The sequence below is a fragment of the Mustela lutreola genome, chromosome 7 (genome assembly GCF_030435805.1).
Source record: "Mustela lutreola isolate mMusLut2 chromosome 7, mMusLut2.pri, whole genome shotgun sequence".
Lineage (NCBI taxonomy): Eukaryota > Metazoa > Chordata > Mammalia > Carnivora > Mustelidae > Mustela > Mustela lutreola.
In genome coordinates, this window is record NC_081296.1 from 123,275,861 (window position 1) to 123,288,169 (window position 12,309).

The 12,309-nt window shown below is 39.4% G+C and overlaps 1 protein-coding gene across 2 annotated transcripts in view; it reads left to right on the forward strand.

Annotated features, from left to right (window-relative positions):
- The window catches only part of TRIP11 (thyroid hormone receptor interactor 11), a 63,923-nt gene extending 55,508 nt beyond the window's left edge, over positions 1 to 8,415 (forward strand). For both annotated transcript variants that reach the window (XM_059182468.1, XM_059182471.1), the window contains exons 20-21: positions 1,885 to 2,029; positions 4,966 to 8,415. In XM_059182468.1, the coding sequence (XP_059038451.1) occupies positions 1,885 to 2,029; positions 4,966 to 5,186 (366 nt within the window). In that variant the 3' untranslated portion in view covers positions 5,187 to 8,415. The remainder of the gene's footprint in view (positions 1 to 1,884; positions 2,030 to 4,965) is intronic.
- Positions 8,416 to 12,309: the final 3,894 nt, after the last annotated feature.

The window sequence follows — 12,309 nt, forward strand, 5'->3', positions numbered from 1 at the left end:
TTTTTTTTATTATACAGCCCTTTTATTTTGGGGTTGTGGAAACTGAGATCCAGAGAGGTGATTATCTTAAGGATAATAAGCCCGTTTATTAATTAATTACAGTGCAATATATTTATTTATTTATTAACATTATTTATTTATTTGATAGAGAAATCACAAGTAGGCAGAGAGGCAGGCAGAAAGCGGGGGGGGGGGGAGCAGGCTCCCCGCTGAGCAGAGAGCCCGATGCAGGTCTCGATCCCAGGACCCTGAGATCATGACTTGAGCTGAAGGCAGAGGCTCAACCCTCTGAGGCACTCAGGTGTCCCTGTTTATTTATTTTTAAGGATTTTACTTAGATATTGACAGAGAATACAAGCAAGGGGAGCAGCAGAGAGAGGGAGGAGCAGGCCCCCCACTGAGCAGGGAGCCCAGTACAGGGCTTGATCCCAGGACCCTGGGATCATGACCTGAGCCAAAAGCAGATGCTTAACTGACTGAGCTTCCCAGGTGCCCCAATAAGCCAGTTTAAATATTTTATTGCATTTATGTTTTATTCTAGCTTTTTATTTATACAGTACTTTTGTTTTTCACAGTATTAGGTACTTTTATATTTGATCATGCTGCTATAGGCACAGAGTCATTTATCTTACTACTAAATTATTATGAGATTCTTAACGAAGGAGGTTTTCTTTATGCATGTGTGTGTATGGTCATTGAGCACTTACTGAGCACCTGCTGTATACCAGACTGTTCTCAACTTTGGGGATGCAGCAGCAAACCAGAAGACAAAGTGCCTGCCCTCAACAAACTTAGATCCTGGCAGGAGGAGGCAGTTAATAAACATGAACACACAGTGCCTGGTAGTCTGAATGAACAGTAATACATTGAGTAAGCTTGGGGGCACCTGGGTGGCTCAGTCGGAAGGACATGTGACTCTTGATCTCGGGGTTGTGAGTTCAAGCTCCATGTTGGGCATAGAAATTACTTAAAAACTAAAAAACTTAAAATAAATTGAGTAGCTCTGTGAATTAGAATATGGAGTTTGCTTCTTTATTTTACTTTGTTTTCTGTTTTTGTTTTAAAGATTTTATTATTTATTTGACACAGAGAGATATAGCGAGAGAGGGAACACAAGCAGGGGGAATGTGAGAGGGAGAAGCAGGCCTCCCGCGGAGCATGGAGCCTGATGTGAGGCTCGATCCCAGGACCCTGGGACCATGACCCGAGCTGAAGGCAGATGCTCAATAATTGAGCCAGCCAGGCTCCCCTACTTTGTTTTTTAATAAAGAAGAAACTGAGGCTAGGTAACATACCCAGGGCTGTTTGAAGATTAAAAATATACCTTATTTTAAATCAGATGGCATGAAACTTACTTTAAAGGAAAGTTCTAGGGGTGTCTGACTGGCTTAGTTGGTGGAACAGGGGTTGTGGGTTTGTGCCCCATGTTGGGTGTAGAGATTTCTTAAAAATAAAATCTTTTATACTACATTATTTTAATCTGATAATTGGTGAGTTTTTGCTGTATTCATTGACCAAGTATTACTGTTTAATACTTGTTTTTTATATTGTGTTTCATGTCCACGTAAACAGTTACTAAAATGATTTAAGATTTGGATGTCCTAAGTGCCATTGATGGCAAGAAATCTCAGTTTCATTGGGTAGCTAATTATGACTAAGTTCTGTAAGAAATGTTGTCATCAAACAATACTGATTATATTGCTGAAGGTTTTAGTGGATAAACTTAACTAAAGCACTAGTAGTTTCCATGGTTCATAAAGCTTAATTATAAAGAAATGATTCAGAAGGCATGATTAGTTTTTTTATATTTAGAGTTGCTACATTTTCTTGGTTGTAGTGAGTATAATTTAATATCTGCCTAAAATAACCCAAATATTTCTTTAGTCTTTTTCAGAACTTTTTGTTAAATTTCTGGAAACAGAATCTCATCCATCTGTTCCACCACCAAAGCTTTCTGTCCATGATATGAAACCTCTGGATTCACCAGGAAGGAGAACAACAGTTACAAATGTACCAGAAAGCTTTAAAGGTAAGACCAGATACTTACTTTTTCTATAATTTAAAAAAGTTGAATGTTTAATTTATGATTGTTTTGCAGTGATCTTAACTAAATTTTTAGTGTTTTTGAAAATGTGCAGTGACTTCTTCCAAAATTCCAATAAAGCATTAGATTTTGGCTTCATATATTCTGTAGCAATCTGATATTTAATTAGCTTAGATTAACCTAGACAATATGAAATATTTTTCCTTTGTATATTAGAATAATTCTTCTCTCTACATAAGCCACTTGGAATTATTCTTGGAAGTGCTGGTGAACCAGTATACCTTTGCTTGGTCACCTGTTTTTCTCTCATACTAATTAATGGTGCTTATTGCTAAATTAGAGTTGGAAGTATAGTTTATGTTCAGATTGTGTCAGTTTCTGTTATAAATTTTTTTTAAGATTTTATTTATTTGATAGAGATCACAAAAAGGCAGAGAGGTAGGCAGAGAGGGAGGGAGGCAGGCTCCCTGCTGAGCAGAGAGCCCGATGTGGGGCTCGATCCTAGGACCCTGGGATCCTGACCTGAGCCGAAGGCAGAGGCTTTAACCCACTGAGCCACCCAGGCGCCCCTCTCTGTTAAAAGTATTGCTGTGATGAACATCCTTGATAAAATTTTGTACACATCATTAATGTTTCCCTTAAGATAGATTTCTGAAAGTATAATACCTACATGTAGACATTTCTTAAGAATTAAAATATAGGGCGCCTGGGTGGCTCGGTGGGTTGGGCCGCTGCCTTCGGCTCGGGTCATGATCTCAGGGTTCTGGGATCGAGGCCCGCATCGGGCTCTCTGCTCAGCAGGGAGCCTGCTTCCTCCTCTCTCTCTGCCTGCCTCTCTGCCTGCTTGTGATTTCTCTCTGTCAAATAAATAAATAAAATCTTAAAAAAAAAAAAAAAAAAAAAAAGAATTAAAATATAATGGCAAATTACCCTCAAAAAAAAAAAAGTGTAGTTTATAGTTAGAGAAAGGTTTTTTTCCCTGTGAACATCTAAGTGTTACATTCAATAACCAAACCTTGGTATGTTAGTAATAATTACAAGAGCAGTTTAGTAAACTGGCTTAGACATCCAAGAATATATTGATGCATTCTTATACCTTATACTTGCCTGGAAGCAAATGGTTTCGTTGTTCTGGGATCTGTATGTATGGTTTTCTATCTCACTAGGTTATAAGGGCCTTACAAGGGAATTACGTCCCCTATATTATAGACATGCAGTGACTTTTCTTGAGTTGAAAAGGAAGTATAATCCATTAAACAATAAACATTATTAGAAAGTCTCTCTTTTATTTGAAATCTTTGTATTTTAATACAGACTAAAATCTTTACTAGTTGGACTATAAAGGTGTGTTATATACTCTTAGGCTTATCTCATATCAGATACTTAAATTTGGATAAAATATTAAAGAATTTATATTTCAGAATTTTAAAAAACTCTCTTAAAGTCTAATTTAGCTGAATATTTCTATTTTCCTGAACTTTTATATAAAGAAAAATGGCAAAATTTGTTTTGATAAAAGATGTGGCTCCTAAATTCAATAAAAGCTCTTCACTTTCTCTAACAGCTATAGACTATATACTAAAAACACTTTATTCTTGGGGTGCCTGGGTGGCTCAGTTGGTGAAGGGTTTACATTCTGCTCAGGTCATGATCTCAGGGTCCTGGGATTGAGCCCCACATCAGGTTCCTTGCTTAGCGGGGAACCTGCTTCTCCCTCTCCCTCTGGCACTCCTCCTGCTTATACTCTCTCTCTGTGTCAGATAAATAAATAAAGTCTTTAATAACAAACAAACAAAACCACATTTTTTTCTTGCTACACTAGGTCATAGCATCTTCAGGTGGATTCCAAAACTCATTATGGTAACGTCTCCTACTCCCTGTCCTCCCTCCCCCTCCACACCTTCCGCTTCTTCCCTCTCTTCGTTCCTTTTCTCTTCCTCTTATCAAGACATGTGCCCACCGTGGTTTGGAATGATCAGAGACAAAAGCCAGTGATGTTCGGAGCAGCTGGTACAGGATTTACATTAAAAAACAACAGCAGCACCAAATGAACTTAGTCTTTAAACCTGGACTTGGAAGTGTGTGGCAAGGGTCAGAGCTTACTGAGGAGCACTGGAAGCTTTTCCAGAGTTTGGAAAGTTACCATTTAGAGGGAAGGAAAGCTTGGGAACCCCGAGTGCTCAACGTTAAGTTGATTAGATGAATTTGTCCCAGTGCTTTCTTTGTTTTAGAAGCTTTTTTTTTTCTTTTTTCTTTTTTAAATTTTTGGTGGTACTTGTGTCTTAGGGAGTTAGTCGTCTTGGGTAATAAAGCAGAATTCTAACCACCAGGACATTAGAGCATTAACAAATACCTATTCCAATAAAAAAATGAGTTTCAGCATAACTTGATAGAGAAATAATCTAACAGAGAATTGTTTCAAACCTCTAAAAAAGGATCAGTTTTTTCTTTGGTTAAATAAATATTAAACTTGATTTTTATCACTGTGGATTGGTGCCAGTGTTTTTCATGGCCCTCATAATTATTGGGGGAAAAGGAGTTTTCAAGTCCTTCAGTCTTTCAGGTGAGTAGTTAGAAAATTGACATTGTAACGTAGAAAACAGCACCTGAAAAGCCGTCATTAAAATAAGTGAAGTTCATCAGTTATATAACTGGTATTTGAGTATCAAATAGTATTAATGTGTTTAATAAAGCGTTAGTGTGCATACAGCTCTTCGTCCCTCCCGTTCTTTCTCCATTCCTCTCGCTTCCTGTCTTGTCTTTTTTAACCCTTTTTATGTTACAGACCCTGCTTAGGGGGTCCAGACCCAGCAGCATAGGAATTAAATTTATTTGGGGGCCAAATCTAGGAACCTAAAACACATGTATAGTGTTAATTGATAATGTATAGGAAACTGAATAACTTGCATTTTATCGTCTAGATACCACAGAATCCAGATCTGGTAGAAGAACAGACGTGAATCCGTTCTTGGCTCCCCGCTCTGCGGCTGTGCCTCTCATTAACCCAGCTGGACTTGGACCCGGTGGGCCCGGGCATCTTCTTTTGAAACCCATCTCAGATGTGTTGCCCACATTTACACCTTTGCCAGTGTCACCTGACAACAGCGCCGGAGTTGTGTTGAAAGACCTTTTAAAGCAATAGGTGATTCCCAAGCCAGAGACAACATACAAAGCACTTTAAAGAAACCGCAAACACTATATGTATGTACTCTCTCACGAAGTGGCCTTTCAGAAAAAGTCATGTATTTGTTTGCAGTTGTATATTCTCTAAACTTAATAAAAATATTCTTCTTGCGTTTAGAAATTGCAGGTGTCACAGGAGGAAGTGTTTGCTATATTATATGCTTTTTTCCTTCTCTGATTTGACCTAATTTAAGCTAGAAACATTTGATCTTTCATCTTAATTTATAAAAAATAAGAAAAATATAAAGATAAAATTTGTAGTAGCTATATATCAGCTCTTTATCTCTGATTTTCAAGCTCATTTAAGCTAGAGTCATGTGGTTTATCTTTTAAAGATAATCAAGAAATTTACAAAAAGGAGAAAATAATAGTAGTGGCTTATCTGTATAGTGCAAACAATTGATCTGAAGCATATATAGGTCATTTTTTTTTCCCCCCTTAAGCCCTCCTGAGAGGACTTGGTGTAGACAGGCCAACAGCAGGGTTGTCCCAGGGAGATCACAGGTGTCCTGAGGTGGAATGTGCGTGTGTTTGGTTCTTTGCGGTTGTATCACATGCGTGGATTGATGTGATCAGTGCTGCGGTGCCCATGCAGATACCCAGCAGTTGCATCAAGCCTTGGAGCTGCCCTGCTCCTCCTTCCTGCCCGTACCTGCCTGACTCCGGCAAACACTGACTGCTCTCCAGCTCCGCAATTGGGTCATCTCAAGAGTGCTGCGTAAATGGACTCAGGCAGCATGTAACCTTTGTGAGGGGCTTTTTTCGCTCAATGTAATTCCCTGGAGACCCATCCTCATTGTTACGTGTATAGTCATTTGTTCTTTTCAACGTTGAGTACATCCGGTGGGGATGTGATTTAGTTTAAAGGGCCAAGGTATCTTTTCAAAGGTATCATCTCAAAACCGTTTGCTCACACACGTGCGCACAGCTTTTAAACGTGTTAAGTCAAAAACAGCTGTGCTCTCGTACCTACAGTTAGCAGTATCACTGAACCGGAGACTTCCTGCCTCTGTCTGGGGTGGGGTGGAAGAGGTTTGTCGATCCAGGAGTCCCCCATTCTCATCCTCGTGGTCACTGAGGGTAATGACGTCAACCCCACCAGCACTGAGTGTTCGCAACCTAAGAGAAGGGAGTAGTACTTTAATTTTTCACAAACCCATCCTAAAAAATCTTTACCTGGAACTTCATTTTATCAGGATGTTTGTGTTTTTATTAGTCGTTGAGAGTTGTACATTTATGCGAATTTTGTAAATTTCAGTATGCCTTGAAAACAGAAACATCTGTATAACAAGGAAAGGTGAAAATAATACTAATCCAAATATGTAAATAGGCCTGGTCCCGACCAGGACTCAATTTGTTTATTTGTAAATTTTGTTGTAACTGTCTACTGTATTTAGATTGGGGGATTAGAAGTCTTCATGTATGGATAGGTAAAGCTCGTTTTTTCTGAAATGTTCAGTAACCAAGATGTCGCTGCCTCAGCATCACCTGTCTCCCGAGCTAATGTATTTATATATATTGCTGTTCTTTGTTCAGTCCACTTTAAAGGAAATTGTTGTACAGGTTCTATATTAGAACTGTCAAACTGCCTCATTGTCTGTTTTGCCCATTATTATTTCTCTATGAAATTATTACCCTTAAGTTTTATACGATCCTTCCAAAGACGCTTTCACTGGCCATCCTAAATTATGCGCTGCTTGCCATTAAAGTTTCATTTCAGTGTGGAGCATCTAAAATAAAAGTTTCTAAGTTGGGAAAAAAAAAAAAAGACACATGATCATTTTGAAGAGAACATGCAAAAAAAGTTTCATTTTAATTTGAAGAAATTTAAAAGTTTCTTTTAATTTGAAAAGGAGATGTATGCTACATACTTAAGTGTAGCATATCATCGTATTTTAAAGGCCATTGAGGACATTTTGAGCATCTCCTTCCTGCCCTCCCCCACCATAGTTTCATGTAAGTTTGAAAGCTGTTATGGGTGGATTGCATATCTAAATATCACAGCCTGTCCTTTCATGGCTGCTATTTAAATAAGTATGTGACCTTGTCCTCAAGCTGTGGTACCTAATGTTTCAGTTGTATCATAGCTGAAACTATAGCTCACTGGTATGCACACCAAGTGTTTGTTGATCTAAACCAGGCATAACTCATCTACTTTTCTGAAACCAAGTTGTGTCAGAGATGAGACATCTGCTCAAGGAATCTTCAGTAACCATGCAGTGATGAAGCATATAATTGTTATGTTAGCAATAGGATCTGGCAAACGGTATTTTTACTGCAATATTTTAACTACAGTACTTTTACTGTTTACTTCTCTCTAAACTTTGTGGTTGAATTTTGCTTTAGCTGCCAGTTTTTCACAACATTCCTAATGGTTTTCAACTGCTATAATATAGTAGAAAAGCCATCCAGTCATTGGATTTGATTTTAATATAATCCTGTATCATGGTTGGTTGAGTTTTAGTCCCTGGCATTATCAATTTTTCAAAGAAAACAAAAAAAGGAAACAAAACCAAAATAAGAAAAACGTGGGGGAAAAGGAATGACTTTCTGAAAACCAGCCAATTAAAATATTAACTATCCTCTGCAAATAAAGCCTCTCATTTATTTTAACCTTTGAATGGTTAATTGCAAAGGGCAAAAAGACTCAAAATACTTACCCCATCAGTAGATGGAAAACAAACTTCATCTTCAAGGTTAGGGGAGTGATAAGATTTAGTGGGGGAGTGCCAGTATGTGTCAGACTTAAAGCATTTGAATCTGATTTTTCAAGCCAATAAAGTTTTTCATATATCAGTATTTAAAATGTCTTCCATCCACAAAAATTGAATATTGTAAATATCAAGTATAACTGATAATTTATTTTATATATTCCTATGGAAAAAGTAATGGTATTTTAATGTTCTGACATTTGTGATTATTTGCCAGTCTTTACTTTTTAACTTATTAAGGTTTCTCTAATTAAACTTGATAAGTTGTCCTTTGGTTTCTAGGGAAATACCTAAATGTGGGGAATTTACAACCCAACCTTAATACTGGGCTGTGTTTTATAGAGCTAAAGTCAATGCATTTCTGAATTTCTCAGGAGCACTGCAAGGTTAAAAAAAAAAAAAAAATACTCCAAATAAAAATGATATATGTAAGTTGGCAATGTCTTTATCCACAATAAAAAATTTTTTTAGCAAACAGCTGCTGACTTTTTCTTTAGAAGGGGGAGAAATGACTTACACATGTTGTTTGTAGCAGCAGTTGATGGACTATGGAAACTAATTTCTTCAGGCGCTCACCGGATGTTGCCTTAGGATGCTGTGTGAGCCTTGGAAATGTTAAGTATGAATAATTTAATAGATACCGAAGATTTTGCATGAAAAGAGGATCTGAGAGATTTTATCCAGCCTTTTAATTTTCTTTTGGAGGTAGTATGCATCATTGGGCTCTTGGTTTTTCAGCAAGATAATCTCAGTTATGTCTTCATCTTTTCTGAGATGTGGAACTTGAGTATTTTTAACAGCGCATGTGATGGTAGTATTGGAAGGAGTATGGTTTTTAAAGCTGGGAGTTGGAGTACTGACTTTGATCCTTTCTCTGTGACTTTTAACAAAAATGTCTTGTCGATGGGACTGATTTTCATCATTGAACACCCACATAGTAAATGGTTAGATGACACATTTATTCACAATATTAAAAGAGTAAATGTACCACTTGTGGGAATGCTTTACTTATAAAGCCGATAGTTCTACACAGATTTTAGAGGTTGTGATTATTACTGCCAAAAAGTGGGTAAGAATGTCAGGTGAGGGTGTTACTGAAGACCAAGGGTTGTTTCAGGAAGGAAGGAAGAGGTCAAAAGTGTGAAGTGCTTGTTGCCCTGCAAGGTAGGTTTTAAGAAGAATCCACTGGATTTAGGGGCCAGTAAGTTGTTGCTTTGAGCTTGAGCCACGTTCATGGAATGGCGGAAGCAGAAGCCATAATTGTCCAGTGGGTTGGGTCGGTGATGAGCAAGTAAAGATGTGTTTGTAGGCGACTCTTTGAGAAGTCAGACTACGAGGGAGAAAGGGAACATGAGTAGATGAGTGGGGTGGAGGGAAAGTCATGTTAGACTGGGAGGCTGAAGCCTGTGTGAGTGCTCCTGGGAGGACACAGCTTAGCCCAGACCAACAGGCTGAAGACCATGGAGAGACTTCTTGGGAAGGGGGAACTGATAGAAGTGGAGCGCGGAGGGTTGGCCTGAGAGAGGGAGGCTGCCTCTCTTGGGACAGGAGTGAGGAAAGAGAAGGCAGATGGCAGGTGGAGTGGGGTGGAGGGAAGTTGTGGGAACTTAATTCGATGACACTGAACCTGAACCTTGTTTTCCTGTCCTTAGGACTTAGGTCATGTGAATATAGGATATAGCGGAATGGTTTACAGCATGCCTTTGCTATAATAAATCCAGTGAATTAATCACCCATTATAATTACAACAGTATTTGTCTTGGAGATAAAAATGCAAGAATGTAAATAAATAAAAACTTAAGGCAAATATTTGACCCCTTAACTGGTTTTCTGCCTTGGTTCTTCCTGTGCATTGGTCTTTCAGGCCACTTGGGGTTAAGAAATGAATGATTTGCTCTATCTTGATACCATAACTGAGATCATTTTCATCTGTGACTGTTTTCACAAGAGTCCTCTTGTGTTCAGCTCCAGCATCCTTTGACCCTCAGAAATTAAATCTCGATTGAAAACACAATTAACTTAATGTAAGAGTTTGGTGGGGTTGTTTCCTAGTTATCTTTGGTCTGTTAGAAATATAAGCAACATGATTTTTTTCTAAAACATGTGGCATTTGGGGATGCCCGGCCACCTCAGTCTGGGGAACGTTTGATTCTTGATCTCCGGGTCATGCGTTTGAGCTCTTCTCTGGGTGGAGGGATGACTTTAAAAATAAAATGCTTAAAAAAATAATGCTGAAGGGCCTTGTGTTGTGAGACACTTTCCTCTAGCAATGGGGAATCAGCCTCAAGCCCTTCTTGACCCCGGGCAAATGCAAACACTTACCAAAGGACAGTCTATCCCAGACTGAAGGGAAACATGCTTTCCTTTCAAGAAAAGACTTGGAAAAGTCATAAATATTTGCTTCAGGTTTCCTGCGCAGCTCCTTCCATCGAGGTGTGTCTAAGGAACCCATGCTGTCATCTGTGAGTTAACACATTAATCCCTTTAAAAAAGGGGATTTGCAGGCACTCTCCATGAATAAAGAGGGTGATGGAGATGGAGTTACAAGTTCTAGACTAATGAGGTAATTTTTTATTTTTGGAAAACTTACTTGGAATGTGTAGTCTTTTGAAATTTTTGGAATCCCCTCAAAGTCCTCTCCCTCGAGCATTTACCACCCCACGTGTAGCTGTATTACTAGACGCAGCCGAGATGCACGTGTTCAACCGGGGCCCCTCTCCCTAGGCTTGCCCTTGCCAACTTTAGCTTCTGTGCTGAAAAATATTGATGATGGTAAAAATCAATTATCCACAGAACTGCTACTTGAGAAATGAACATTTCTGTTTTTAGAAGACTTGTCACTTCTATTCCCCTGCTCACCACCTCCCCCCTGCCCCAGGACATTAGTTTTCCTTGGTGAAAAATAATTTTCTGCTGTCATCATTTAATGTGTACGTGTGTGTGTGTGTGTGTGAGAGAGAGAGAGAGAGAAATATTTCAAACACATAAGAAGAGACAAGGATATTTAGAAACATCTGGTATAGCAGTGGGACAAGGTCAGCCCATTCCCTGGAAAGAAAAAAAAAAGTAGGAAACCAAAATGGTCAAAAAACAACCATTTGAGGTCCTGGTAATTGACTAGAGGCAGGCAAGAAACTGAAAATTGTTGAATTTTGAAAAACATCTAGAGCTTCAGATAAGAACCACTGGAGTCTGTAGGCCTTCCTGCCTGGGGCTCCCCCAAACCTCCCAGTTTTCCTAGCACCAAGCTCATCGGGAAAGCTGCGAAAGCTAATTATGCAAACCAAGAGCTTTGTTGCCCAAGGGGGCGGCCTGCTGGTAGGGGTGTGGACTCTGCACAGACTTTGACTTTGTCGGTTGAAAGTGCTGAACTTGGAAGCAAACGTGGAGAAAAGTCAGCTCTGTTTGTCTTGAGATCACAGTTCCGGATAGGGCGAGGGGCCGCCCTGTGGGAAGGCAGCAGGGAGACTAGAACCGAGAAAGCCATGGAAGGACTGGCCTCAGAGCATTTCCCAATCTGCGCCCGGCCACGTAGGTCATGCAGGAGCAACCTGTGGGACACCAGAGCACAAGACTAAAAGATAAATAAATAAACAAACAAACAAATAAATAAATAAATATGAAAACAGCGGAGACACCAGCAGCTGCATTCTCCCATGGGGGAGACCAGTTTCCTCAGTTCAAATAAAATTAGGTTTTTAAAAAAAAAAAATCAGAAAAATACATCGGAATACCATAGTTGCTCCAGTATAATCCAGGTTGTCCAGATTTCAAGAAGAAAATTGTGAGACAAAGAAGAAAGTATAACCCAGTTTCAGGGAAAAAGGCATCAGAAGAAACTGTGTGGGCCCAATTGTTGGATTAGTCCACAAAAGCTTCCAAGACAGGATGGCAAGGACAGAACTTAAAGTATGTTCAAAGTGCACAAGATTTTATTTGTTTACTTATTTGACAGAGGGCACAAGCAGGGGGAGCAGCAGGTGGAAGGAGAGGGAGAAACAGGCTCCCCGCTCTGCCAGGAAGCCAATGTGGGGCTTGATCCTAGGACCCCAGGATCATGACCTGAGCCAGAGGCAGATGCTTAACCCACTGAGCCACCCAGGCGCCCCTTCTTCCTTGTTCTTTATTTTGAAAGCTTTTTCACAGTTGCACATCTTGAAACTGTTTAACAAGTAAGGAGTCAATTTTGTTGCTTTTTGGAGGACAACAGAGATAAAATAATGCATGATAATTCCCTTCTTGAATTCTCCAAGGTGCATTGTTAAAATTTGCCATTCCAGGGGTGCCTGGGTGGCTCAGTGAGTCAAGCGTCCGTCTGCCTTCAGTTTAGGTCATGACCTCAAGGTCCTGGGATCAAGCCCTGCATCGGGC